At 38.3% G+C, this 27,836-nt stretch overlaps 3 protein-coding genes across 3 annotated transcripts; 2 read left to right on the forward strand and 1 right to left on the reverse strand.

The window, feature by feature from the left end:
• The first annotated feature begins 16,314 nt into the window (after positions 1-16,314).
• Positions 16,315-18,768, forward strand: LOC113321065 (quinone oxidoreductase-like). Its single transcript, XM_026568947.1, has 5 exons — positions 16,315-16,561; positions 17,032-17,173; positions 17,331-17,557; positions 17,828-18,085; positions 18,293-18,768. Exons 1-5 carry the CDS (start codon positions 16,352-16,354, stop codon positions 18,602-18,604), a joined length of 1,149 nt encoding a protein of 382 aa, XP_026424732.1. The 5' UTR covers positions 16,315-16,351; the 3' UTR covers positions 18,605-18,768.
• A 235-nt stretch (positions 18,769-19,003) lies between these two features.
• LOC113321069 (quinone oxidoreductase-like) lies at positions 19,004-20,879 on the forward strand. The gene is made up of 4 exons (XM_026568954.1): positions 19,004-19,215; positions 19,554-19,698; positions 19,867-20,114; positions 20,204-20,879. The coding sequence occupies exons 1-4, from the start codon at positions 19,039-19,041 to the stop codon at positions 20,771-20,773; spliced, it is 1,140 nt and encodes a 379-aa protein (XP_026424739.1). The 5' UTR covers positions 19,004-19,038; the 3' UTR covers positions 20,774-20,879.
• An 85-nt stretch (positions 20,880-20,964) lies between these two features.
• LOC113321056 (E3 ubiquitin-protein ligase HOS1-like) lies at positions 20,965-27,698 on the reverse strand. Its single transcript, XM_026568937.1, has 10 exons — positions 27,495-27,698; positions 25,390-25,780; positions 25,024-25,158; positions 24,742-24,914; positions 24,215-24,625; positions 23,971-24,129; positions 23,100-23,600; positions 22,815-22,952; positions 21,681-22,459; positions 20,965-21,574 (listed from the first exon to the last, which is right to left on the reverse strand). Exons 1-10 carry the CDS (start codon positions 27,627-27,629, stop codon positions 21,403-21,405), a joined length of 2,994 nt encoding a protein of 997 aa, XP_026424722.1. The 5' UTR covers positions 27,630-27,698; the 3' UTR covers positions 20,965-21,402.
• Positions 27,699-27,836: the final 138 nt, after the last annotated feature.

Consider the following 27,836-nt stretch of genomic DNA (forward strand, 5'->3'; position numbering starts at 1 on the left):
TTGAAAGAGATGGTTGATTGATAAATTATGTCTAAGCTTCTTCTTTTTCGGTTTCCAACAAATATGAGAGGTGAAGCCGTGAAGGTGCCGAGAGACCCCGCTGACAGAAGTTATAAAACAGACCCACCACAGTGCAAACCACTACTGGCTAATGATGTTATTTTCAATTAAGTTGTAATAAGATGATTCGTTCATTTAGACTTGTTGAAATTATTTTTAGGATTAATAAAGGAAAAACACTAAAAATATACAAAGTATGTCACAAGATGAAGAAACGATGAGACGCGGGATTCCACTACTTTTCATATTGTTATGGTTCAGTCATTAACTCTAGACAATATAGCTCAAACAAAAGAAGTTGTGGCTCTAGTTCTTTGCCAAAAATAGATTTTGTAAAATATTATTTATAAGTTAAAAGAATGACGCATCTAAAGTATTTAGAACTAAGTATGTGGCATCTAACAAAATAACAAATAATTAATAGAAATCATAAAGCAATTAAATCTATGTAAAAAGTCAATACAAGATTTAATTCATTTACCACAATCATGAAAAGTTGCTTCCTCCGTTGTCCCAGTGATGGGGTCTAGCTCCGCATGGTGAAAACACACTCAAAGAAATTTTTCATTGATCAAAAAGGTGCTTACAAGGAGAAAATGGAGAAATAATTCAAAACCGGGTTTGTAACAATTATATTTGTTACAAACCAGAGAACTTCGACCCACAGTATGTGTCACTGATACTGTTGTTCTAAGACCCACGTTAAGCGTCGTTGTCACTTTTGGAAAACGACTGTCTTTGGCAGTCTGTTCTCCGTGTTCTACAGCAGCAGAAAAATATTCTCTGCAACTCGTCCAATCTCCTCTTTGTAGCTCTCTATTCTCTTCCCCAACTCTCCATCCTCTCTCTCTCTGAGTCTAAGCCTCCAATTTATACTCAACAGGTGCAAGAATATTGCCTCATTACTTCCAGAAATCTTTCCATCATTCGACAGTAAATAAGAATAAACTCGGGATATATTCTTTCCTCTCTTGCCTTCTTACGCTGTCAATCAGTGTCTACACGCTCCAAACATGCTCCCAGATCATCAAGGAATGGGTCAATACGTTCAAAACGCATGCAATCTTTCCATATCAGCATCAGCATAATCCCGAGTATCTTCCTCCTCTGTTTTGCAAAGTCCACGTACACAGTCCCTTTTTTTTGCGTTTCTAAGCCTCATACAAATCCTGTTTTGACTAAACAGGATTATTCCAACCCAATCCTCCTAAAAATTCTCAACAAAACTCGTCAAAAATCGACACAGGGAATAACGAGTTAACTGCATTTTCAAAATCATATTTCCCGCCAAAATCTGTATAACCGTGAAGAAGAAGGGGTGCCCCTTATCCGGCTGTGGAGTGTAAATAGCAGCTGTCCAGTTAGGGTGCCCCTTAACCAACGGTGAGAGTCTGAATAACACGTGTCTTCCAAGGGTGCCCCGGGCAACTTTTTGAGCCGAATTTTCCAAAAATTCCTACAAACACACAAAACACCATAATAAGTACGAAATCGAGTACTAACAATACGAAACATTGAGGACAAATTAGACACATAAATGCGTCTATCAAATACCCCCAAACTTATTATTTGCTAGTCCTCGAGCAAAAGAAAATAAAAAATAAAACCGAGTTAATCTCGGGAGGGTTTACCAGAGGTGTACCCACAAAACCATGACTTGTACTTGGTCACAAGTATCCAAAGAGCTATGAGGACATACATATTCTCAACCTATCTCCAAGTAACTAGAATTCCAGAGAAATTAAAGGTGTCAGCTCTAAAGCTGACTGAAGAAAAGGGGAGACACATCCACAACACTGCTAGATAAAGAGATATCCGATACACAGCTAGATAAACATTGTAAGATGCGTCCGCTGATTTAGAGCTGGATAAGATTAGGAGAGAGATAAAGATGAGAGGGACATCTGCTACACAGCTGGACTAATTACGTGTGATGAGTTAAACCAGTGCTAGAAAGATCTTGTGCCATATTGAAAGCGGAATAACAAAGCAACCAAAATGCATCCCTCTTCGACTCTCTCATAGTGCTCAGTAGAAACAACGTCTTCTTCGGCTTCAACTGTTGATGATAAACTCTCGAACCTCGTAGAACCTTGACAATAAACTTTTCTCCTTAATTTCTTGCTTGAAACTTCTTTATAGATTTCTACTTCCCTATGGCCTTATTGAACAAAACATAACGATGATTTTTTTTTTTTTCATTTTTCATTTTTTTTTTCATTTTTTTTTGTAGACAAAAATAACAAGACAAAAATTTAAATGGCCATGAGAGAAGGATTTTAGAACTTGGATCTTCCCAACTTATGATGTCTTGGTATCATGTGCTTCAACAACTTATATCATTTGTTCTTATAACTTTTTGTAACTAAGTCTTCAACTTTGATTTTTGAAATATTCTTTTCTATTGTTACTTCTAAACCTTAAACTTCTTCAACTTTCTTCATATAATTTGATGTCGGTCCGCTTGTTGATGATGATAAGTTTCTACTGAGAGAGAGTCATAATAATCCAGTAACTAAGACTACATTGTGAGGTTGCTTTGTCTTTCTGGTATTTCCTCCTGACCTACTCGCCTTTCCATCATGGATGGTTAGGTCCATCACGGTTACCCTCTAAAAGGAATAAGTTCTCTCCTGAATTTCAAGGATCTCAATATCTTTTTCTCTAATGTCTCAATAGGTTGTTATCTCTAGCATTCCAATTTCTATCTTTTCGGTGAGAAACAGTATGTAAACTTAGCTAACCGGGTACTATGTGACGCTAGAAGTTTCTAAAATGTTTCTCACATACCCCCAAACTTAAATCTAACATTGTACTCAATGTTCTAAAGATAAAATTAAAAGCATGAACAAGGAGAAACTGTTACCACTTGAAGCAAAAGAGATAAGGAAGGATATTACCGTGTCGCAAGAATATTGGGTTACCTCCCAAGAAGTGCTAAGTTTAAAGTCTTCAGCCAGACATCGGAAGGAATTAGTCACCTCATAGAATCATATAGAATTAGTCGGAATAACTGTGGGTCATCTGGATCAAAAAGTATTACCCACAAGAAGAGGAAACTGCAACAGACCAAAAAGATACCGAACATACCCTTGTTTCAGACAACTACATCTAGTTGTGGCTCAGGTTCAGGTTCTATAACTGGGTCTAGATAACAGGTTTTCATCGATTGGATTTCCTCAAAGCTAAGATCCGGTTCAGGTATTAGAGTCTGGAAAAACTCAATTAAGAACTTAGAAGAACATAACAACCTGAATAATTGGTGATTCTCTAAGTCAATTAGATTTGACTCACACAGCTGACCACAATGAAAGAGGTGGTCTTCCTTAAGAAAATGTGTCGACCCTAATATCCTAAAGTGATTAGGTTTAGTCTCAAAACTTAATAACCAACACATCTTAAAATCAAAAGTTCCCACAATTGGAAGAAAAACTTTTGGTGGGAAAACAAAGTTAATCTTGGTATCATAGCGTGGGTTAACCACATCAACCAGAGGATGGGTTTCTAACAACTAAGCTTCTTTCTGGACATCATTAGGTTCGGGAAAACGTGTATGAAGATAATCTTGTAAGATGGTTGAGGCACAAATGTCAAGTCCTACAGGAGGGTACTTTCTAAGAGTTAAAGCACATGGAGAACGATAATCACCCCCAAACTTAGAGTTTTCTGTGTCTCTAGAAAGACTAGTCACTACTTACCTAATTTCTAGGTCATCAGATTCCTGAAAATGGTCAATTGCTTCTTCTAAGTCTGGTTCATCCTCACTCATCTCTACGATTTTATCATCTTCTAAGACTAGTGTTTCTAAATCGCTAGATTCTAAACATTATTCTCAGGGTAAACTCTTTCCTCTAAACCATCATCACAACCATATAAAGGATTATCAGAGAAAGTTTCATATAAAGGCTCATCAACTAAGGTTTTAATCATAGTTACCTCCTCCGATTCACTGATAGGAACATCAAATAATGGATTATCCAACATACTGCAGGCTAAAAGATTATGAACTACATCGTCTAAAACGGTGGTATCTCTAGTCAAATCCTCATCCTTTTGAATAGGTGAATAATTATTAAAATTATTTGGATTTGTACTAGAAACAACACTATCATTATAAAGCTCAATCGGAGTATCAAATTCCTGATCACTATGCCTACATATTTCATGTTCTTCATCAATACTATCCTCATCATAATCATCACTATAATAACATGAAAATGATCGAACCTTATCAAAACAAGTAGCGTTACCAATTCTAACCTCGTCATCTTGATTACGTGAATAAAAACTAACCTTATTTTCGAGGGTGGTATTGGGAAAACTACACTGGAAATTAAGACTATCCTGAGCAAGTTTTTCCACAATCCTATTTGTATTCTCAGTAAATTGCTTGGGGCTCTCTTCTAGCGATAACTTAGTTGACCGCTCTACGGACTCTTCTGGGAGAAGAATATTATAAGTATCTTTCATAAATAACTTCCGTGCTGACTCATTGAAACTCTTGAGAGACTCTTCTAGAGAAATGGAAGGATTATTTTGCTCGTATGACCTATGGGTATGTGGATAGTAATTGGGATCAAAATGGTATGGACCATAACCTTCAAAGGTTTCGCGTTCCCAATCACTATTCACACTATGGTCATAAAAAGGATAATGTCTAAGCTGCTCAGTCGGATACTCATTGTATTGGCTATTATAATACCAGTTCGACATCCTAACTGCAAGGGAATTCTAAACAAACACAAAGAAGGCTGACTCGACCACAACAAGCTTATTTTATCTAGCAAACAAAAAGCATGATGGCTCCACTTAGATTGTTTCTAGACCATCTTCTAATCTTTCGAAAGGGAATTCGTTACAATTTGAGCAAACCCTTCTGGAATCAATCCGAGTCAAAGTAAGTTGAATAGAGGCGAGGGAAGCTGCGTAGAGATTTGATACCCAAGGCCTCACCGCATTACAAGGCGGCGCAGTCACGCATTCAACTCACAGAAACCATCATGAACTTCGAAGTATGCTTAAAAGAGTAACCAATATTTTTCGAATGACTTTCCTATTAAGCTCGTTACCCTATCGGTCTCGTTCTAGTCCAAATTTTAAGGCTTAGGTTCGCGTAGGTTACGTGTTCCTAAGGCGGGCAAGAAGGAAACGGTGATGAAATCCGAGTCCTTATCTTGATTTGGCCAGGCCTTGCCCTTTAATAAAAAATTAAATCTGATTTCAGGTCCTCAACATATAAGCATACAAAATCATCCAGTAAACCCGCTGACAGGGGATTCGCGGGTGTTTAGAATTCTTACCTCCCGTTCCATACGGGAGATGAACCGTTGAAGTCGACTCGGGCCACGACTCATATGTCATGTACGAACCCGAGGGACCGAGGCGATATCGTAATCGCCGTCCTTCTCTGCAAACAATTTATTTAAAAGTACCCTTCCGTAGAGTTTTAAAAAACTAATAATAAATAAAAATGTCCAAAAAAAAAAACTTTACAAAAATAAAAAAAAAACTTAATTACAGTTTCTAAAAAAATAAAATAAATAAAATAGAATATCTATATACAAAAAATTCTTCTTCACTCCTTTTAGATTCCTCCTTCTTTTTTTCTTTGGCTTCGCTTTTGTTTTCAGCACTTTCTCCCCTTTTCTTTAGCTCAGTTCCAAATCTGAAAGCAAACAAGAAATACCAAAAGGCGTAAAAAGGAACAAATAAATAAAAAACTAAAAAAAAATTCATAAACAAATCCGCGTCGGGGGCGCCAAAAATTGATGTTATTTTCAATTAAGTTGTAGTAAGATGATTCGTTCACTCAGACTTGGTGAAATTGTTTTTAGGATTAATAAAGGAAAAACACTAAAAATATACAAATTACGTCACAAGATGAAGAGACGCTGAGACGCGGGATTCCACTACTTTTCATATTGTTATGGTTCCGTCATTAACTCTAGAAAATATAGCTCAAACAAAAGAAGTTGTGACTCTAGTTCTTTGCCAAAAATAGATTTCGTAAAATATTATTTGTAAGTTAAAAGCATGACGCATCTAAAGTATTTAGAACTAAGCATGCGGCATCAAACAAAATAACAAATAATTAACAGAAATCATAAAGCAATTAAATCTATGCAAAATAAAATAATTAATTCATTTACCACAATCATGAAAAGTTGCTTCCTCCGTTGTCCCAGTGATGGGGTCTAGCTCCGCATGGTGAAAACACACTCAAAGGAATTTTTTCATTGCTCAAAAAGGTGATTACAAGGAGAAAATGGAGAAATAATTCAAAACCGGGTTTGTAACAATTATATTTGTTACAAACCAGAGAACTACGACCCACAGTTTGTGTCACTGATAATGTTGTTCTAAGACCCACGTTAAGCGTCGTTGTCACTGTTGGAAAACGACTGTCTTTGGCAGTTTGTTCTCCGTGTTCTTCGTGTTCTACAGCAGCAGAAAAATATTCTCTGCAACTCGTCCAATCTCCTCTCTGTAGCTCTCTATTCTCTTCCCCAACTCTTCATCCTCTCTCTCTGAGTCTAAGCCTCCAATTTATACTCAACAGGTACAAGAATATCGCCTCATTACTTCCAGAAATCTTTCCATCATTCGGCAGTAAATAAGAATAAACTCGGGATATATTCTTTCCTCTCTTGCCTTCTTACGCTGTCAATCAGTGTCTACACGCTCCAAACATGCTCCCAGATCATCAAGGAATGGGTCAATACGTTCAAAACGCATGCAATCTTTCCATATCAGCATCATCATAATCCCGAGTATCTTCCTCCTCTGTTTTGCAAAGTCCACGTACACAGTCCCTTTTTTTTACGTTTCTAAGCCTCATACAAATCCTGTTTCTAAACAGGATTATTCCAACCCATTCCTCCTAAAAATTCTCAATAGAACTCGTCAAAAATCGACACAGGGAATAACGAGTTAACTGCATTTTCAAAACCATATTTCCCGCCAAAATCTTTATAACCGTGAAGAAGAAGGGGTACCCCTTATCCGAATGTGGAGTGTAAATAGCAGCTGTCCAGTTAGGGTGCCCCTTATAAACTGAGGTGTCCCTTAACCAACGGTGAGAGTCCGAATAACACATGTCCTCCAAGGGTGCCCCGGGCAACTTTTCGAGCCGAATTTTCCAAAAATGCGTACAAACACACAAAACACCATAATAAGTACGAAATCGAGTACTAACAATACGAAACATTGAGGACAAATTAGACACATTAATGCGTCTATCAGCTAATCAAACTGGTAAGATCGTGCGTTTGAGACTATTTTGTGGTAAGTTATTAAATAATAGCTGTTTTAGATCAGAACTGTCATTATAAGCAAGTGGCGGTATTTAAAAGAATTGTTATCTTAAAGTTACACTTTGATAACAGTTTTCATAAAGATCGCTCACAGTATCTAAAGAATGGTAACAATTTTATAATTGTTATTGTACATCACTGTAGAATGACAGTTTTCTACAAACCTGTCATTGAATAGTTATTCGGTAACAGTTTTGAAACTGTCGCAATTGGTCAGAACTATTGGTAAGAGTTTTGGTAAGAAACTGTTACCAATGTCACGTAGGTAATACTTTTGTAACAGTGAAATAGTAAACTATCACGGTTTTAAAGTTTGAACTGTCACCAAAGCCCATATTTGTACTAGTGCATAGCTTAGCCGAAAGAGTATAAATGATGCTTAGACCTCATTTATAGTTGTGTAGCCTTGCCAATGGAGCATATTGAGCATGGGCATCACTATGGCATGCTGCGGAACAAATATGTATCACTTGGATGTATTTTATGGAACGTCCTACAAGGATTAGGCCATTACCATTATTTCTTGGGCACAACCTTCCAAATGAGTTGGATTAAGTTGCTTGTCCCTTTCGAGAATGAATTACGGTCGGTGCTTGATCCCTTTAGACTAGGGAAGGATACGTAGGCAGCCACAATGAGTTGCACCATTGCCGGTCCATCACATTGTCGCTCATATTATCTAATTGCGGGATGATTGCATATTGGCCTCTCACATCATCTAGCTCGGTATTGTGATGCAGCATATGATTGTGTCCACATTGATGAGGCTAGTTGCATGCAATTCACTGGATTCTGATACTTCCTATCAAGCTACACGGAGTTGGCATATGCATCATTTGTGAATTGGGAATGCCCAAGAAAATAAGCTACATAAATATGCAAGTTAGCGGAGCTTGTATAAGCCTAAGGAAAGTACAACATGAGCCTGATTTATGCACCCTTGGCACGAGTAATACAAATGCATGCTTTCGGAAATGCCTAAGCTATGTAAAGAGGGGTAATTAGGTCGTAACGTCCCCTGCACAAGTTGAAGGCATGCTTTATGCCTAGGAAGGACTCAAAGGCCAGTCATGCATGCAAGGTGCATTGTCCATAGCCTCTATGGATTTAAAACCTTCACAGAACAAGTGTAAGTTGGAATGATGTGAAAGCTAAGTTAGCTACAACATGCTCCACGAGTATGCTTGCAAGGGAAGGTGGACATGCATTTGCATAGTTTCAAGGCCCGGTAAGTAGAGTATGGGTGGCGCATCAGGGGAGTTATGTCCTACGCGCCCTGGCATGCTAGGAGTAATTTTGCGGTCTGTTACAGTTGGTATCATAGCTAGTTCCGAGATAACTCTAGGGACTATGCGGAGTGGACTCATTAACGAGTATGCTCCTTGAATGGAAACTTCAAAGTTGGGGAGTAAGCCAACTTTTATGCGGAAACGGTTTGTAATTGTTATGTCAGTTACTTTGCGAATAGAGTTGAGCTTATTGAACTACTGTGAGTTTGCTCTGCCTAAGTGGCACCCCACTTACGAGTAGATATTCGGAAGGTCATTCGGAACGGTAGGAAGATAATGGGACTGATCATCCCCACACTTTAGTAACTGGACATCAGTGTGCGTTCTCGGGACGGCTTGCATCCCATTTAGGAGTGGCAACCTGGATGACCGTCAGAGACGGTGAGCAACTAAATTCTGTTCCATACAGTACTTTGCTAAGATCTTGTCATTTCGATGAAATCTTCAACCTTGTGAATCTGAGGGATTCTTAGGTGGTTGTATGGGATTCCATCTAGGATACCTTGTTGAGATATCCTTTTGGCAACTGGCCAATTGAGATTCTCTATAACGTTGTTGACTCTCTTTGGATTCCTGAATGTGCAGTATGGGACGTTTTCTCAGAAGGTCCTAATTGATGTTCCATGAAAAACTGAAGAAACCTTGTGATTGCTGAGCATCGGGTATGGGACATTTTCTCATGAATCCAAACCGAAGTATTTGTCCACAACAATTTTTTTTTTTAATTTCGGTACAAAATTATTTTAAAGGGTGAATGATGAAACACCCCGTGTTTTTCGCACTGCGCATGCACAAAGATGCGCCATGGCATGAGATGAAACTTCATCTTAAGTTCAGTTGCGTAGTAAAAGGAATATTGGCCTAGGCTAATACGGTGCCAAAATAGCGCACTGTGTTGGGTATATTGGTCAAGGAAAATATGAAACAGGAGTATGTAAGCTGCAATCTACGTTGGCCAAAGGCCAATCTCGCACAATAATGGTGCAATAGGCCAGAGCAAGCCGTCCTTGGAAATGTATAACCATCATGGTTGGACATTGGAGTGGCCTATGATACGTCACAACATAGATGCATAAATCATTATTAAAAAGATAAAGAATTTCGAGTACAACCTTAAAAGGCTTGAGTCTGGGATTTTGTTTTGTAGCTTTGATAAAGACGATGACTAAAAGACACAATTTGCACTTACTTGGTAAAGGTAACTTGCAATAAAACTGTTAAATGGGATTTGAAAACTTATGAACATCATTGATTTTTCAATAGGCAAGTAGAGACAGTTACATCCATTATCTCTGGGCTTCCTCCACCCTTGGTGACCAGGAGCGAAGGAAGCCCGGGGAAAATGGCTACAATTGTCTCCACATCATGTTTCGTAACAGTTCATGTCTTACCAGATATATGTACGTCATTTTGTATTTTTGGGCAAGCATGATATTCAAAACGTAGTTTTCACACGCATATGCATATAATTCCATCTTACTCTTGTTTTGTTAAGGTTGCAAAGCCGTAAAGGCTAATGGTGATACATTTTGCATGCATCACAGACTTACGAGCACTATATGTCCAGACATAGGTCATTTCTTGTAATAGAATAGGTTATTACAAGCTTATATTCGCGTTATAGATTCGCTTCGAGAATGAAGTGGATGCATGAAATGGTCTTTCTCATGTCAAGGGTGCGTCATCCAGGCTCATGCCATTCTTGTTGATATTTTAGTGATACAAGTGGCTTATGCAAGCTTCATCTAACTTTCAATATGGATAGTTTCCTTTTCTTCTCATGACTAATTAGAAATTTTTGTATCCCAACATCGAATATCTTGATAGGAAGTATGAGGATCCAGTGTATGGACTGTAATTACCTCATCAAGTGTGCTAACGATCATCTATTGTCTCGCACGCTGAGCCTAGATGATATGAGCGATCTAAGTCTTGCAATCATCTCGCAATCAGGTGATATGAGCAGCAAGGTGCTGGACCATTGGTGTGGTGCATTACAGCATAATAATATCGTAGCACCACTAATTCTTCCTTCAGTAAGCAACATAGAAAATTGTTGCATTTCTTGGTAAGAAACAAGCATAATGACGTTATAGTATCAATATGCCCAGCTGATGCGAATATTATATGTCCTAACTTTATGTCCCCAATTGATCAAATCATAACTGAAACATTATTAATATAACATAAATTCCACAATATATTTAGTGTGACTTGAAATCTTTCTTGCGATTAAAGGAAATGTACACGGTCGACCCCAAACTTTAATTGGTAATCCTAAAGTATACGTCATGCACAATGTTAAGAGGACCTTTTTTCTTATGGTTAAATTTAGAATAAACATGAAAAGATAGTTTAATTGATTGGTTTCCTTAATTATCGTCAAAAACCAAACAAGGCTATTTTTCTGAAACGAAGTGAGTATATGACTGCCTGAAACTATCCTTGTCCCAAACTCATAGTGGTTGCTCTTGGCTAAATTGTTCAATGACCATTTGAAATAGATGGTTCTTAGTTAGTCAAAATGACAAATTTTTTATCCTTCCAAAAATAACCTTCATCACAGCTCCATAACATAGCAGGAAGTATTTTTGATCATGAATTACTTGAGCTTTTTTATCTAGCAGCATCACCACTACTAATTAGAACAAATGGATGGTCTAGATGAATAAACTAATTTATACAATTTAATAATTTATTTAGTGTCATTAAGACATCATCCATATCATCCAACTGTAAATGATGATGATGCTAAAAATAAAAAATGCTCGAACTCTATGTGATCAGATTTTTCTCCAAATAAGATATTTTGATAACAAAGACGAAGATTAATATAGGAAATGTAAAACTCAAAAGGGACAACAGATATTTATCCTGTACAAAGTTAAAGGTAGATAGAAATAAAACTATGGCAAACTCTAGAATTTCCCAAATTCACTTACACAGACAACCTCTGCAAAACCCTTTCTTCTTCTCACATCAAAAATTATTTCCACAAATTATACAAAGAAAAAATTCTTAAAATCAGAAGAAAAGAAATTTCTTCACAGCACTTGCAGTAATAAAGTCAACTGAAACGGTGAATGCAATCAAAATGCAGAAAAATTCCGGGACGTTTTCAGAATTGAATACTCTCAGAATTAATCCGCTATACAAAATCTAAACTCACTCCGTATAGTTGAGACCAAGCAACTAAACCTATAGTTCACCTAGTTCCCTCGGTATCCCTGCGCCTCCAACTTGCAATAAGTCGCGCACTTAGAAAAATTTCTTTGGTTCGTATTCCAAACAGTAAAGGAACAACAAATCTGTTCGGTAACAACTATTTTCAAACAACGTGATATGGGTTTGACGAAAGGTTCTTCCGTTTAACCAATAAAATCCTTTGTCGGGTTCTTAGATCAATCTATTTAACAACTACCAAAGTAATTGTTTAGACTATGAAATCAATACTATGAATCACAAAGAAATGTATTGATGCCGATCTACGCAACTAATCAATCCAATCTATCAAAAGATAAACCGAATATAGTTGGATCCCCAGCCGATCAAGTTTTGTGCACACCAAAGATTATGAACTCAAATAAGAAATCTTAATTGTCTTCAAATCTTCTTAGATATTCAATAAAGACCTGCACACAAACAACTTGAATCCCTTGTGATTAATCACACACAGAACGGAGTCTGTTAACGATGGATTATCACAAGACGTCTTTAGATCCACAAACAGTCTAAAGATCCCCGTCGAAACTTCGATCCAGTTTGAGTGAATCTTATATCAGAAGAGAAGATTCTCAAGCATAAAAAAACTAGGTGCAATCAAAGTTCAACAAACGTTAGTCAATCAAATCAATCGAAAACTAATAATAAACTACAATTATCTAGTTTCCCACCAACAGTACTCGTATAGCTTCTTAATCCCAAAGAAGTCTTTAAAAGGAGCGAACGTAAGAGATTTCGCCTAATTAGGGTACTTTCCTCTCCGAATAGACGGCTCCACCAGTAACAATACAACTAGGTAGTTTTGCTGGCTCTGAGGATTAGTTTGGTCGAAATGCAAACTTCAATATTTATAGACCAAGGAAGTTTGGGCACCAAGGAATTTCCAAAACCGAATATTCTCAAAGATATGCAATAAAGCCAAAATCGGTATTCATAATTCCTGGAAATACTCTGTCCAAATACTGACCGAAATCTCATTAGAAAATCTCCAATTAGTAAATGCATATTACCAATTTTTATTTTCTAAAGATATGCATTTAATTGCTGGAAATTAAAAGCATATAAAATTAAAAACCTTAATTAAAAGATTCTCAATTTATTTCGATCCGGGATTCTCCTTTAGTTATTAAGGAATATCTTTGAACAATAATAGATAAAAATTACTGCACATGATTAAAGTATGTCGACATCTTTACTTTGTAAATCCTTTTTCATGTTTATAATCTTGGAACCAATTTGCCACACTTCCAAACGAGTTTAGAATTGGTTCATCTGATTTCCAAGAACTATGTGATTGATCAAAAACATTCAATCACCATTCATGGGTTTAACGGTTCTACTAAACACAAAGTTCGGTTCTACCTCCAAGTGGTTACTAGGATTCGTTACACTAGTTTCCATAAAATGGCTAACTAAGTATCAGGATCGGTTACCACTATTTATGGTACTTACGTGTGATCGGTTGCACAAGTTACAGGATCGGTTACACCAATTATTAAAACTTGTTAACCTATTGCAAGGATCGATTACACATCTTGTGATTAGTCACACCAAGTTCTAGGATCGGTTACCCAATGACTAGGAATGGTCACACCAATTAGAAATATTGATCATACGATCTCAGGTGATTACTTAAGATTGATTTCACTAATAAAAGTCATACAGATACATAAGTCAGGCATTGTGAATAGTTTTACCAAGATACATAAACAAGTTATGAGCTGTTATACTAAACACACATATTGGTAATTCAAAGATTTGCAATGAATAACAATACCAATAAGCCTAGCGATTTCCCTTTCGATTCATAAAACAAGTTTATGAATTGTATTTCCTTTAAACGAATGTAAAACATTGTTTCCTAGGATGAAATCTTCACCCATACCCATACATAATCACAGTAGAATTCATACGAATATGTCGATGTCTTATATACGAAATTTAAAAGATAGGCGTTTATACTTCGTATTATAATTCCTTAATACTACGTCTAACTAGAGTATAATCATTCACAGCTTCGCAGCTATGTTTTCAATATAGTACGACTTGAAAGATACGTTAGGAATAAAACAGTTCAAGTCAAAATATTACTAACCTCATGAAGAAGGATGATTTCGTTGATGTAGCTCTTTACTTCTTCACATTCTTCAAGTCTTCGAGTAATACTTGTAAGTCTCACATCCTAATAACTTTCTAGGTAACCTATACAAAGTTGACTCTAGTAAATAATCAAGGGACTCTTTAAATGAGTTTTGGTTCACTAAAATATGACAATCAAACTTGACATACCAACACTTGGTGGGTTCAACCGAGCAATGCTCTAACAGTATTGACTTTCTCCTTTATCCCCATTTAGCCATATCATCTGTCTTTATGACCTAGCCCCTTGTACCAGAGATGAAAATTTAGTGGAAAATGTGTTAAATTGTAAGAGTCATGCTATTTTATGACTTTTACCCCTTGTATTGGAGGTGCTTTCAAACTTACACAATAAAGTCTGAAACCAGTTTTCTGGGTTAAAATCTACGTCATTCTCAAATTTTAGCACAATCGTCTCAATAAAATCATTATAAAACCCATAAATCTATGTGGTTACTTTAAAATAGAGTTTATCCTTGTCGGAGTGACACAGATATACAGGATTGTTTTGGATTGGTATCTTACGCAGATACCAATCATAATTTGTAAAGGGTGTTACCTACATTGGTGGTGCTGATACCAATCCGAGAACCGAGAATCGAAGCTCGTTTTCCAGCAACAAGTACTTGGACGAGCGAAGATAAACCGCATAACGATCTTATCTTCAGAGATGCGGCTAATGTTTTTACACAGGCTTCCTGCAGGCCTAGGCGCAACCCACCCATTGGTCGGAGTAATCGTTAACACGTTCCTTGTCGTGTTGTGATGAACAGGGAGTGAGCACATTGTTCTAGTTGGGTTTACGTATTCACGACCGTTAGAGCAGCATATTCACTTTATCCCTGCCCAGAAAGCAGAGCAAGTCTGCCAACTGGTGATTTTACAAGTTCGCATGCTGAAGGTATGACCATCGTCTAAGTTGACCCTGATGACTGGCCTGTACACATGAACAAGAATCCATGTATACGGCTTACCACCCAGATGGGCATGTCACCAGATGTTGATGCAATGACGGTTTTAACGCTCAACATTGTTGAAGGGTCCGGTAGTCTGGTCATTCCGGCAAATGTCATTGCAATGATCTATCCCCATCACGATGAAATTTTCGAAGAATAGCCGGGCCTGTCGGCCAAGGCTATATACTCGTTGAATACATCAGTGTAGCGCGCGTGCGGCCCAGAACATCTAAGGGCATCACCGACCTGTTATTGCCTCAAACTTTTGTGGCCTAAATGACCATAGTCCCTCTAAGAAGCTGGATACGGAGGGAATCCTCCGCATATCTAGTTAGTAGGCTGAGGTCTTGTTCATTAACGTAATTAACCAGACAAATCTCTCCGCCAACTAAGAATGGACATGCACCACTACCCATAGAATCCACCAACTAGACAAATGGTGCTGATACCAATCCATCAAAAAAGAAAAAAGAAAAAAATCCTGGCCACAAGATCTCCAGATTGGTATCATCCCCACCAACGTTGGTATCTCCGTTTATCAATTTTGGATACAGTGGTAAAATTATCGGATGATGAAACCTGCGACCTGAGTTTGAAACTCGTCAACACTAAGTTCTTTACCGCTGGAAATAATTGTGGATAAAATTTGTATTCTTTTAAAAATACCCTTCATCGTGGTCTCTAGGGGTGAGCATAAAAACCGGAACCGCGGATTTGACCCGTATCCGTCCGCAAAATTGCGGATTTCACCCAAACCGCAAGACATATGGGCCGGACAAGGATGTGATTCTCAAATCCGCACGTTTTAGCGGTTTGGGTGCGGTTGAATATTGAAAACCGCGGATTCAACCGCACCGCATCTGACTCTGCTCCATTAGCTATAAGCCACTAAGCCCAGCTAATTGAATGTGATGGTCACTAAGCCCAGCTAATTGCAATAGCTTGTTCAGGACCTGTTTTTTGATGTCAACTAAGCCCAGCTAATTGTTTGCTTATTCAGGACCTTTCCAACAACTTACTTGCGAGTCAGAGAGAGTTGGGCCTCATGCCAAAGACAGGCCCAGATCTCTTTTTTTTTTTTTTTTATCCCTATTCCGCGGTTAATCCGCAACCGGACCGCACAATCCGCGGATCCGCGGATGTAAAATTCGCGGGTGATTGGGCCGGTCACGGTTTGATTTTTCAAATCCGCAGTTTTGACGGTTTGGTTGCGGGTGACCCCTAATCCGCAACCGTCCGTCCGTTGCACACCCCTAGTGGTCTCTACAACGTTATATCATGACGACAAAGAAAAAGGTTAATTTAGGAAACTTAAAACTCAAAAGGGCCAACAGGTATTACCCTGTACAAAGTTAAAAGTAGAAATAAAACTATGGCAGCCTCTAGAATTGCCCAAATTCACTTACACAGACAACCTCTGCAAAACCCTTTCTTCTTCTCACATCAAAAATCATTTCCACAAATTTTACAAAGAAAAAATTCTCAAAATCACAAGAGAAGGAATTTCTTCAAAACACTTGCAGTAACAAAGCCAGCTGAAATGGTGAAAGCAATCAAAGTTCATGAAATTGGAGGACCAGAGGTACTACTTTTAAACCTAATTAACAATCTTATGTGATTTATATATAAATGATCTCATGGATTAGTTAAAGATTGAATCCTTTTTTGTGTTCGAGCTTAATTTCTTAGAGAAATGAAGTTTTCTGTGACTAGAAATTGTATTTAAAGTCTAATTGGCCCTAACCCATTTTATTTTTTTGATCAATTGTTAAAACCCTTATCTTGTTTGTTCAATTCAATGACTAAAACCCACATCTTGTTTTTAATCAACCATTAAAACCCTGTATCCTCCTTCTTTTAATGGTGGTGGTGGTGGTGGTGGTGGTGGGTGATAGTTGGGTCTGTATGAACCACCACCAAAACTAACCACCAATTACCACCACCACCAACACCCACTACCAAAGTTGTGGTTAAGTTGGGGTTATTTAATTGATTTCCAGCCTCTGTACTTTAGAACAATCGTATACATTTGAAAATTGTTTTTGATGATAGGTGCTAAAATGGGAAGATGTGGAAGTAGGAGAGCCAAAAAACGGCGAGATCCGTGTGAGAAACAAGGCTATTGGAATTAACTTCATTGATGTTTATTTCCGTAAAGGAGTTTATAAAGCTGCTACAATGCCTTTTATTCCTGGTTAGTTACTAGTTCTCTAAAATACTTTTCGATAAGATTTAGGACGATTATAAATGTTTGCACAAGCATTTTTCGATAAATTTAAGTAATTGAGTAGTTTTCAGGTATTTGATAAATTTCTGCTAGGATGCTTATACGTAGGTTGTTTATTTTTCAGGTATGGAAGCAGTTGGGGTGGTAACAGCTGTTGGCCCTGGATTAACTGGAAGAAAAGTTGGTGATGTCGTTGCGTACTGTGGTCAACCAATGGGCTCTTATGCTGAAGAACAAATACTTCCTGCTAATGTTGCAGTCACCGTCCCTCCTTCTATAGACCCTAAGATTGCAGCATCTGTCCTACTTAAGGGGATGACTGCTCAATTCCTAGTTCGGCGCTGCTTTAAGGTTCGTTATTCTTATCTTACAATTTCCAATTCTGATTTCAGCATTGATATTAGTGTTTTCCCCTGCATAGCTTGGACGCTATACATTGAAATATGACACTGCAACAGTACATAGTACCTACGTTATGAAAGTGCATTGCTCTGTAATTGTACATAGACTTCGTTTTGGTTTTAAAAAAACTCCCCCTTTTTTTCTGGTTTTGCTAAGTTTTTTGATTCATATTGTTTTGCATCTAGCTGCTAGGAGATGGCTAAAAACATAGTAATGCAGGTTGAACCAGGACATACCATTCTTGTACATGCAGCAGCTGGTGGAGTTGGATCTCTTTTGTGTCAGTGGGGAAAAGCACTTAGTGCAACAGTTATTGGAACTGTTTCAACGAAAGAAAAGGCGGCACAGGCTAAGGAGGATGGATGTGACCACGTTATTGTCAGTAAGAAAGAGGATTTCGTTGCTGCCGTCACTACAATAACGTCTGGAAAAGGAGTTGATGTTGTCTATGATTCTGTTGGAAAAGATACATTCCAGGTAATCCGTGGTATCCTCTTCTTCTCCCTTATCAGTACAAGTCGTGTTGGTGAACTCTAGTGAATTGCCAGTTTAATCTGGTTTTGTACAAAAGTTTGTCTAGTATTAGAAAAAATCGCACATTTGTGAGCGTCTTTAAATTTGATGTTTCTTCCTCGTAGTGTGCCACTGCGTTGAATTATCACTAAGAATGACTTTGTTATCCAGGGATCATTAACATGCTTAAAGACTCGCGGATACATGGTGAGCTTTGGGCAATCATCGGGGACACCTGATCCCGTTCCATTGTCTGACCTGGCTGCAAAGTCCTTGTTCTTAACAAGGCCTTCGCTTTTCCAGTACAACACAACTCGAGATGAGCTCCTCGCAGCTGCAGGGGAAGTTTTCGCAAATATTGATGCAGGTGTTCTGCGTGTTCGTGTCAACCACACATACCCTCTATCAGAAGCAGCTCAGGCTCATTCAGATCTTGAGAGTCGAAAGACATCAGGCTCTGTGGTGTTGATACCCGATGAGTGATGCCAACGATGATATGAAATACTAGAACCGTCCCTATGCCATAGACGATATTAGTTATGAGCAACTTAAATCATTGTATTTACAGGTTCTTTGGTTTCATAATCAATCATACATGTTACTTGTTTGAACATTTTCAGAATACCGCATGTGGTTGTTTCGGTGTCCGGCCATAATGTGCAGTTTCTTTGAACCCTAACTGTTTGATGATGAAATGACCATTGCAGGCTTGTAGCAGACAGCATCTTTTGTGACCTCAAAATCAGAAGTAACAAAAGAAATCCTCATTTTTGTTACAGTGGAAAGGGTACAAAATGTGTCCCCACTCCCCACAGCACTTCCCAAATTGCTTCCCCAATTATTGAGGTCCATGGTTCCTGGCCTTATATATATGTTCTCTTCTCCCCAAGTTGCCTGCCAACTACATTTCTATACTCATGTCAGCCAATGTTACCTACCAGGCTACCACTGTAAACTTATATGGGACTCTGAAAATTTTTCTAAGAAATTCTCCAAATAAAAGAAATTCCAAACATTTCTTCGCAACACTTGCAGTAACAAAGTCAGCTGAAATGGTGAAGACAATCAGAGTTCATGAATTTGGAGGACCAGAGGTACTAGTTTTAAACCTAACAATCTTATTTCATTGTGTAAAATTACTAATTACATGGGTTATTGTAAAGATTGAATCTTTTTATTTGTGTTCTAAGCTTAAATTCTGTGAGAATTGAAGTTTTCTGCAACTTCAATTTATTCTTTAGACTAAATGAACCAAACCCAGTCTGATTCAATGGTGCTGGTGGTGGGTAGTTGGACCTGGATGGACCACCATCAACATTCACCAGAACTATAGTTGGGGTTGTTTACTTTAGAACAAGAAAAAAAAGAAGTAGCTATCCTGATTAATGAATTAAGTTTATCATACACATCTGAAAGTTGTTTCTGATAATAGGTCCTAAAATGGGAAGATGTGGAAGTAGGAGAGCCAAAAGACGGCGAGATCCGTGTGAGAAACAAGGCTATTGGAATCAACTTCATCGATGTTTATTTCCGGAAAGGACTTTACTATAAAGCTGCTACAATGCCTTTTGTTCCTGGTTAGTTACAAGTCTTGTCTAGTTTATAAAAAACTTTATTAGAAATGTTACGAGAACTATGATCTTTAGCATGAACACTTTCGACAAGTTTTCAGGTACTTGATAAATGTCTGTTAAAAATACATCTAACGGTCTTTGATACTTGGATACTTTACCTTCACTTTTCAGGGATGGAAGCAGTTGGGGTGGTAACAGCCGTTGGCCCTAGATTAACTGGAAGAAAAGTTGGTGATGTCGTTGCTTATTACGGTCAACCAATGGGCTCGTACGCTGAAGAACAAATCCTTCCTGCTAATGCTGCAGTGACTGTCCCTCCTTCTATAGATCCTAAGATTGCAGCATCTGTCCTACTTAAGGGTATGACTGCTCAAATGCTAGTTCGGCGCTCATTTAAGTTTCGTAATTCTTATCTTGCAGTTTTACGAATCTAATTCAGTGCAGGTTTTTGTATTGCACTGTATAATTTGGAAGCTATACATAGAAATATTGTTTGGCACTGATGCAGGTCGAACCCGGACACACCATTCTTGTCCACGCAGCAGCTGGTGGAGTCGGGTCTCTTTTGTGTCAGTGGGGAAAAGCCCTTGGTGCAACAGTTATTGGAACTGTTTCAACAGAGGAAAAGGCAGTACAAGCTGAGGAGGACGGATGCGACCACGTTACTGTCTATAAGAAAGAGGACTTTGTTGCTGCCGTCAACACAATTACATTGGGAAAGGGAGTTGAAGTCGTCTATGATTCTGTTGGAAAAGATACATTCCAGGGATCACTGACATGTTTGAAGACTTGCGGATACATGGTGAGCTACGGGCAATCGTCGGGGGTAATTGAACCTGTTCCATTATCAGCTCTAGTTGAGAAATCCTTGTTCTTAACGAGGCCTTCACTTTTCCAGTACGACACAACTCGGGATCACCTTCTGGCAGATGCAGGGGAAGTTTTTGCAAATGTTGATGCAGGTGTGCTGCGTGTTCGTGTCAACCACTCATACCCTCTATCAGAAGCAGCTCAGGCTCATTCAGATATTGAGAGTAGAAAGACATCAGGCTCTGTGGTGTTGATACCTGATGAGTGATGCGAGGGATGCTGCAAAGTACTAATAAAGTTGTGTAAAGAATAGAACTCTCTAAATGTCACAATCGACTTAAGAAATTAGATTTGTATCTACAGGTTTCATGCGACTTGTTTGGTTCTGTGTGTCCGGCCATAATGTGCAGTTTCTTTGATATCCACTGCTGAAATCTAAATGGGACAGAAAATTGAAGAGAAGTTTGAACAGTTGCTCAATATGTAACCATTGCAACAAAAATCATCCGGTCTGACCTCAAAACCAAAAGAATTCTCATTTTGGATACAATGAAAAGAGCACAGAATATGTCTCCCCGCAGGACTTCCCTGGGTGCTGCTGCCCCGAACAAAAAATCATTTAAGCTACAGAACCTATCAAAACAAGTCTCAAGGGAAGAGGAAGGGGAAAATTGGGGTTCTTAAACTGACTTGTAACTGTAACAGAACTCTACTTCAAGAAAAAAAGCCGACTTATATATTTACTGCTGTAGCTTCAAACTCTCCAAACGATCACTTCACGAAGAAAACATGTCTGCATTAGTAATAGCCCATTTAAAGACAGCCATAGAGATCCAAGTTCCCGATTCTCTGCAATTACATTTGTATACTCATGTCAGGTGATTGTACAGAAGATTGTCATCTTCTAGTAGACCTGCTTCTTCTTTCTCTTCTCAACGGGATCGATGCCAAACCTCTGCTGATAATCTTCTCGGCACTAGGTTGCTCCTCCTCATTGTCTTCGTCAGATCTCCATCTAGACCCACCATTCTGTTTTAAATCCTCAACAGGAGAATTTTTCTTTGCTTGGCTGTTGATAAAATTCAATATGAAAATGCAATTTTCAATCAAAACATATTTTCTGTGTGAAATTTCAAAATTCTAAAAAACAGAAATCACATGAATGCAAATTTTACCTCCAAGTGAAATCCATCGACTCATCTCTTGCAGCTGACATCCATGGCCTCTCTGAAGAGACCCGCTTACCAGATCCAGATGTGGTTGAACTCGAATTTTGAAGCGTGTCTTTTAAAAACCCATGGTTATTGATGGGTGTGCTGATCTGAGGCTCTGGTATTACATGGAGATACGAAGGACATGTGTATTTGACTATATTTATCATGGAACTCGGTGCCCACCTCGATGAGACGTTATCTACTTGATCATCTTGAGGATAGTCATTGTAATGTACGCTTGATGAACTTCTATTTGCTTCTTTAAGCGGTGTACTGCTACCAGGAGTAAGATAATTAGTTCCTGGGGTTGAGATGTCATCCAGTTTGAAGGTTGACTTGATTCCGCTTAGATACTTGACTTCTCTGCTTGCAGAGGCATGCTTTGAAAACAGGTTGCTCTTGCTGTGGGAAGTGGATGAGCCTCCAACAGGGGTAAGGAACCTCCCTTGAACAATAGATGGAGAACGGTAGTTGCTAAGGTCAATGTGAGAATTCAGTACAGACCCTGTAGGTTTAGCCGGAGTATCAAATGCTGAACCTTTCTTAGCGGAACTCAACCTTAGCAGAACGGAAGAGTCACTAGGAAAGCGATGCAATAAACTTGAATTTGGTGGTTGCTCCTCAGACATATCAGATTTGGACTCATCTTCCTTCGAAGAAGAAGAATCCCCAATATCAGGAAAATTCCCTGACTTAACTTGTTGTTGTTGCACATCAGGTAGTAGATCGACGCATTTATCCTGTAACACAATAACCGTAGCATTAAAAATACTTCATAAGTTATATTCTATAATTTAACAAGTGCAGGTCTTAACTCAATCTCAACAACAATTTGCTGGAAAGAACTAGTTTCAATTAAGGTGTTAAACAAACTTATGATGCACATACATGGACTCTAGCGATGAACCTATGACTAGCCTCAAGATCATTTACGTTTTGGCATAACTATTCTGTCAAATATAGATATAACCTGATTTTCATCCAATTCCCGCAGCAATTATACAAAAAATACCATATCTTTATTTTCAGAAAAATATTAATTAAGCGATCATCACAAACTACTTGAAGAAGTTTTTTAAGAAAGGTAGCACTTACAACCAATCCTGCCCTCCACTGACTTATTGACCTTATTTTGGACACAGCTTCTTCACCAATAGAAGCCTTGGAGATTATGTCCTGCTCTAGGCTCTGAAGTTTCTGATCAACTTGGTATGCCTCTATATATCTGAAGCGCTGAAATACGAAACAAAAGAAATCTGAGGTGAAGTCATTTTCTGGACCCTAAGCATGTGCTCCACTGAAAGTGCCCTAATGTAATGTCCAATTGGATTAAACTATAAAATTAACTTTATCTTTCTAGGTAAAAGGACATAGTTATACCTGAAGATAATACACAACAAGAAGGCTACCAGAAGAGGATTCCGGATATTCAGTAGCGTACTCAAGGAGACACTTGTGAATACATTTCTCCTCGTCAGAATTCCATGGCAACTCTATCATTTTATCTATCAAATTTCTTCGAATACACAGGCAACAGATTTCAGTAACCAAAGAATCCATTTGGTCCAACCAAGTATCTTCTTTGACCTTAACGTCATTTAGAAGGGCCTGGCTGGAAGTTCCACGCTTAACTTTCTCTTCCTTCACCCTCAGGCAGTGTGTCCTCTGATACATAAACGCTTCTGTCAGCAGCCCACACTCGACTCTAACTCTAACAGCAATCACTGCCTCCCGAAGAGAAACCAGTTGAGCACCACCATCACGACCCGACCACCGTAGAACCATCAAAGCACCATCAGGGTTCTGTCTTTCTAACATGACTTGTGCAATCTTTGGATGCGTATTTGGGCCTGCAATTTCTGGGAGAAGTTTGTATGCTTCCTGAAAGGGTTTCAAGGACAATATAACAATGAAATCAATAAAACCTTTACATCAAGATTACAAGAATGGTACTCATCTTCTTCTCCATTTTTCTCTTTTAGAACACAGTGTAGCTTTTGATGCAAGAGCATCCTACCCTTGCAGGCTAAAGTCTGATTAGGTTTACTGGATCCCTGAGCTATTAAATGAGGGATTAATTTGGCTCTTCCCATCAGCCTCGGGTTTGGTAGAGATGGTCTGGTCTCTATTCATGAAGTGGTAACAGAACAATGCTTGAGTTTAAGATTTCTTGGTGGTAAAGCACGATGCAGGCCTAGCGTTATTATCATATATAATAATGTTGGGTAAACAAACAGTAAAATAATTTTACCTGTAGTGCCTGATCTGTGTTGTCATCTAGCAAATAGAATGTCAAAGACTCGAGCATCAAATCCCTGGTAATACCAAATGAAGCTGCAAAATCATCTATTATAGGTCGCCATTCTTTATCAGGCTTCGTCCAATGCCTATCAAACAAGTAGTACAAAAACTGCACCGGAATTAAGGAAAAGAAGAAAGATATCAAGTTGGAATAACTAATTTCAAGGTAAAAAACATATAGCAAGTAAGGATACAATTGCTCGCTTTGCAACAACCACATCAGAGCTTCCACATAAAAAGAGAACATCCGCCGCATCTCTTAAAGTTTCAAATGGATAACATCCTTCAAACCCCTCTATATTAGACCTAATAAATGACGATGAACCCCCATTCTTCACCAACGATAGAACTTCCAGCTCCTTACTCATTCCCCTACTCAATTCTTGTTCTATCTCTAGATTTGATAATGCATCTTCTATGAAAAGTGTAGCAGAATCCTGTTTGGCATATTCAGCAGAATTGCTTTTAAACTCAGGCCACGCTCGAGTAATTGCAGCAGACTTCCCATCACGGAAGCGTGAACGCCATGAACTGTAATTAATATGTCGTGATCTAACATTTTCCAAAAACTGATGCTTTATCGACCACTTCATAATCTCTAAATGCTGAAAAACAGAAACAGTCAGTCAAGCAGAGGGAATGCTCAATGATAAGTACAGAAAGACTGAAATTATCTCTTAAGACCTCATAAAGTCTTCTAATAAGATGGGAGTATATAAACCTGTTTAGCCTTTAATACATTCTCTTGAAGGTTGTGCAAGTCTTGTTGGGCATAAAGGGTTCCCTTTATCGAAGACTCCAAAACCTCAATTACATTGGAAATACCAGTAAGCTGCGATAAAAACTTCGAAAGTAGTGGCAACTTTTTTTTCATTTCTTCTACTTGTAGAGTATCTATAAGAGATGTTAAGGCATGGACTATCAAATTATCTAAAAAAGTTCCAAGATACCTCCAAGACTTAAAGAGTAAGGTACTCATACGAGATTATAGTTATAAGGATACAAATCGCCTGAAGATTACTGATAATGTTTCCAAAAGTCCGCTTGCACCAATCCTTGACAGCAACTTCATCCACAAGGAAAGCAATGACAGGATCACTGGAAACAGCACTTTCATCCATACAAACATCTGTAACATCTGTTGACTTTAGTTAAGGTAAAAATGAGTGTTAACCTGTGCAAGCATTCAGAAATGAAAAGGTATAAGGATATAACGAAATGAGACTTATTAAAGCTATCTAGTGGCCTGCAACTTCATATATTTTTCCTCCCTGTCTAGATCTGCAAATAGTCGGAACCATAGAAGACTCTACAAAGCCTTAAACCCCGCAAAACAAGAAAATGAACACAAGAATGCATAAAAGGATACAATGGCAAATCAAAGACACCAGGTTATTTTCCATTGCAACATCGAAGAGGCAATAAAGACGTTGGACATCAGTAGTTAACTCCATCTCCCCATCTTCTTTCTCTTGAAATCTGTCATCAAATCTTTTTGAGATAAGACCAGCTTCAATACACTCATAAAAAAGACGAACACGGAGAAGGTTGTCTGTCTTCGGTATTGAAGTTCTACAAATGGGGCAGACGTCACATCGTTGACTACACTCGTAGCATAACGAGGCATGACCACATGAATTTAAAACATGCCGCACAAAGCGTCCACAACTCCTCAAATCTCTGGTTGCCCGGCAACGCTCAACTTTTGCTTCGTTAGACAACTCTATAAGATCAATTGTCGCTAAGTGTTCCAACGCTTCCTGAAAACCAAAAACCACAAATAGGATAACGTTTTTGTATTTTCAAGAGAGTTTTAAACCACAACTATGTGAAAACAATGAAGTCACGTCATTAACCATACAAACAATAAATTTATAAATCAAAAGGAAAAAGGAAAAAAACATGCATCCCGTTCTCAGCCCTAGCCAACAGCTCCTCACACAAAATATATACCTTCTAAATTGTCATGAAATCCCCAAAACACAATCATATGTCAATACAAGAACTGCGCCAAACTATTTCAGACGGGAATCCCAGTAATCTAAGATCACTAGCTGACCACAGAACAGACTCATTGTTGTTAGATAGTGGTGGAGCTGGAAAATTAGTGTTTTACAAAGTCAAAAATGTAATCCCTTCTACTTCAACACCACCAACTACAACACAAAAGACACTTAACTTACAGAAACCTTCCTCAAAGTATAAATTCAACTTAGAAGACTAGTATAGTCAAAATAAGGTTGGTCTACCAAAAAAGAAACTTGGAGGGTCAGCAGCCAAAGATATGGGGCAACTGCCTCCACCACACTCAAACGCTGGGGTCTGCCGCTGGAGAAACACTCTTGTACGATATACACTCATCACAACGAAATCTGTGTTGCTTCAAACACTTAACACAAGATATGACCTCAATATTCAGCAGGAAATTGAGAGTATGAATCCCAAATACAGACCACCTAGAGTGCAATACATAATAAAACTCCTCATACAAGTATGACTACCCCACAAATGGAACTGTGTGAGTGTGAGTAACACCTAGGTAATGGCGGGAGAGCAGCAGCCATGCGTAATGAATGAGGGCAATTGTCGCCTCTAATTACCTAGGTTTTAACTCACTCTACTTTGAATACCACCAACTACAGAACAAACTGATTTCACGGTATAAATTCAACATAAACAAACCCCAAAGCTCAAATTCAACTAACAAGCCTAATCCCTGAATTTGAAATCTAACCAGAGTAACTAAACACTTAAAACTCCTCACAAGAAGTATGGCTTCCCCCAAAATCAAATGCAACAATGTTAGTAAACCTAGGCAATAGTCGGCAAAATACAATTGTAGTCAAAATAAAGCCACTCTAGTCAATAGAAGCTTCAAGAGCCAGCAGCCATGGGTAATGAGGGAAATTTCCCCCTTAATTATCAAAGTTTTACTCCCTCAAACTCCTAACCACTCTACTTTGAATACCACCAACTACAGAAAAAACTAATTTCACCATAAATTCAACAAAAACAAACTCCAAATTCAACTTATCAAAACCCTAATCCCTAAATTTCAATCCTAATCAATCAGAGTAACCAAAAACTTAAATACACAGACACATTAAACAATTTCATCATCAGTTACTCAAGTAATCAGAAATGAGTGAACTAATTACCTAGGGTTTTGCCCACTCATACTCCTAATCACTCTACTTTGAATACCACCAACTACAGAACGAACTAATTTCACTGTAGAAATTCAACATAACCAAATCCCAAAGTTCAAATTCAACATCTCAAAACCCCAATCCCTAAATTTCAAACCTAATCAGATTAACCAAAAACTTAAATACACACACATTAAACAATTTCATCATCAATCAATAACCCAAAAGTATCAAAAAAAAATGACTAATTACAACATGAGTACTAATTATTCAAATACTAAAGAAGAAGAAGAGAAGAAGGTAAATCTAGAAAGAAGAAACTAACCTGAACAGGTCTGGAGCTGTAATCAGGTGGAAGAAGAGGCGGTATCTGGAACGAAGAGAGTCTAGATGGTGATGGACTTCCACCGCCAACTCCATTAGTGGTGGAATCTAGGATTTCAGATCTTCTTCTCTCCATCTCTGGTGGAGTGAGAGTTTAAGGGGGTTTTGAAAGCGGGAGGAGAAAGGTTTTAGTCTAGTCTAGGTTTTGTTTGATGAGACGGGAAATAGAAGAAGAAACTGCGACGGGGCTGTTTTGTAAATGTTGGAAAATCAAAGGGGTGCCAATGAAAAAGGAGAAATTGGATGGATAGGTTGTAATATTTCTACATACCTGGGGGGGGGG

Source organism: Papaver somniferum, chromosome 1 (genome assembly GCF_003573695.1).
Source record: "Papaver somniferum cultivar HN1 chromosome 1, ASM357369v1, whole genome shotgun sequence".
NCBI lineage: Eukaryota > Viridiplantae > Streptophyta > Magnoliopsida > Ranunculales > Papaveraceae > Papaver > Papaver somniferum.

Bases quoted from the DNA above. Each gene is read 5' to 3' on its own strand.
- LOC113321065 (XM_026568947.1), top strand. From the start codon at position 16,352: ATGGCAGCCTCTAGAATTGCCCAAATTCACTTACACAGACAACCTCTG. The intron at 17,174-17,330 runs GTTAGTTACTAG...TTTATTTTTCAG, and splicing joins TACAATGCCTTTTATTCCTG to GTATGGAAGCAGTTGGGGTG. The intron at 17,558-17,827 runs GTTCGTTATTCT...ATAGTAATGCAG, and splicing joins TAGTTCGGCGCTGCTTTAAG to GTTGAACCAGGACATACCAT.
- LOC113321069 (XM_026568954.1), top strand. From the start codon at position 19,039: ATGTCAGCCAATGTTACCTACCAGGCTACCACTGTAAACTTATATGGG. The intron at 19,216-19,553 runs GTACTAGTTTTA...TTCTGATAATAG, and splicing joins ATGAATTTGGAGGACCAGAG to GTCCTAAAATGGGAAGATGT. The intron at 20,115-20,203 runs GTTTTACGAATC...GCACTGATGCAG, and splicing joins TTCGTAATTCTTATCTTGCA to GTCGAACCCGGACACACCAT.
- LOC113321056 (XM_026568937.1), bottom strand. From the start codon at position 27,629: ATGGAGAGAAGAAGATCTGAAATCCTAGATTCCACCACTAATGGAGTT. The intron at 22,460-22,814 runs GTAAGTGCTACC...ATTGTGTTACAG, and splicing joins AGTGGAGGGCAGGATTGGTT to GATAAATGCGTCGATCTACT. The intron at 21,575-21,680 runs GTAAAATTTGCA...TTTTATCAACAG, and splicing joins TCGATGGATTTCACTTGGAG to CCAAGCAAAGAAAAATTCTC.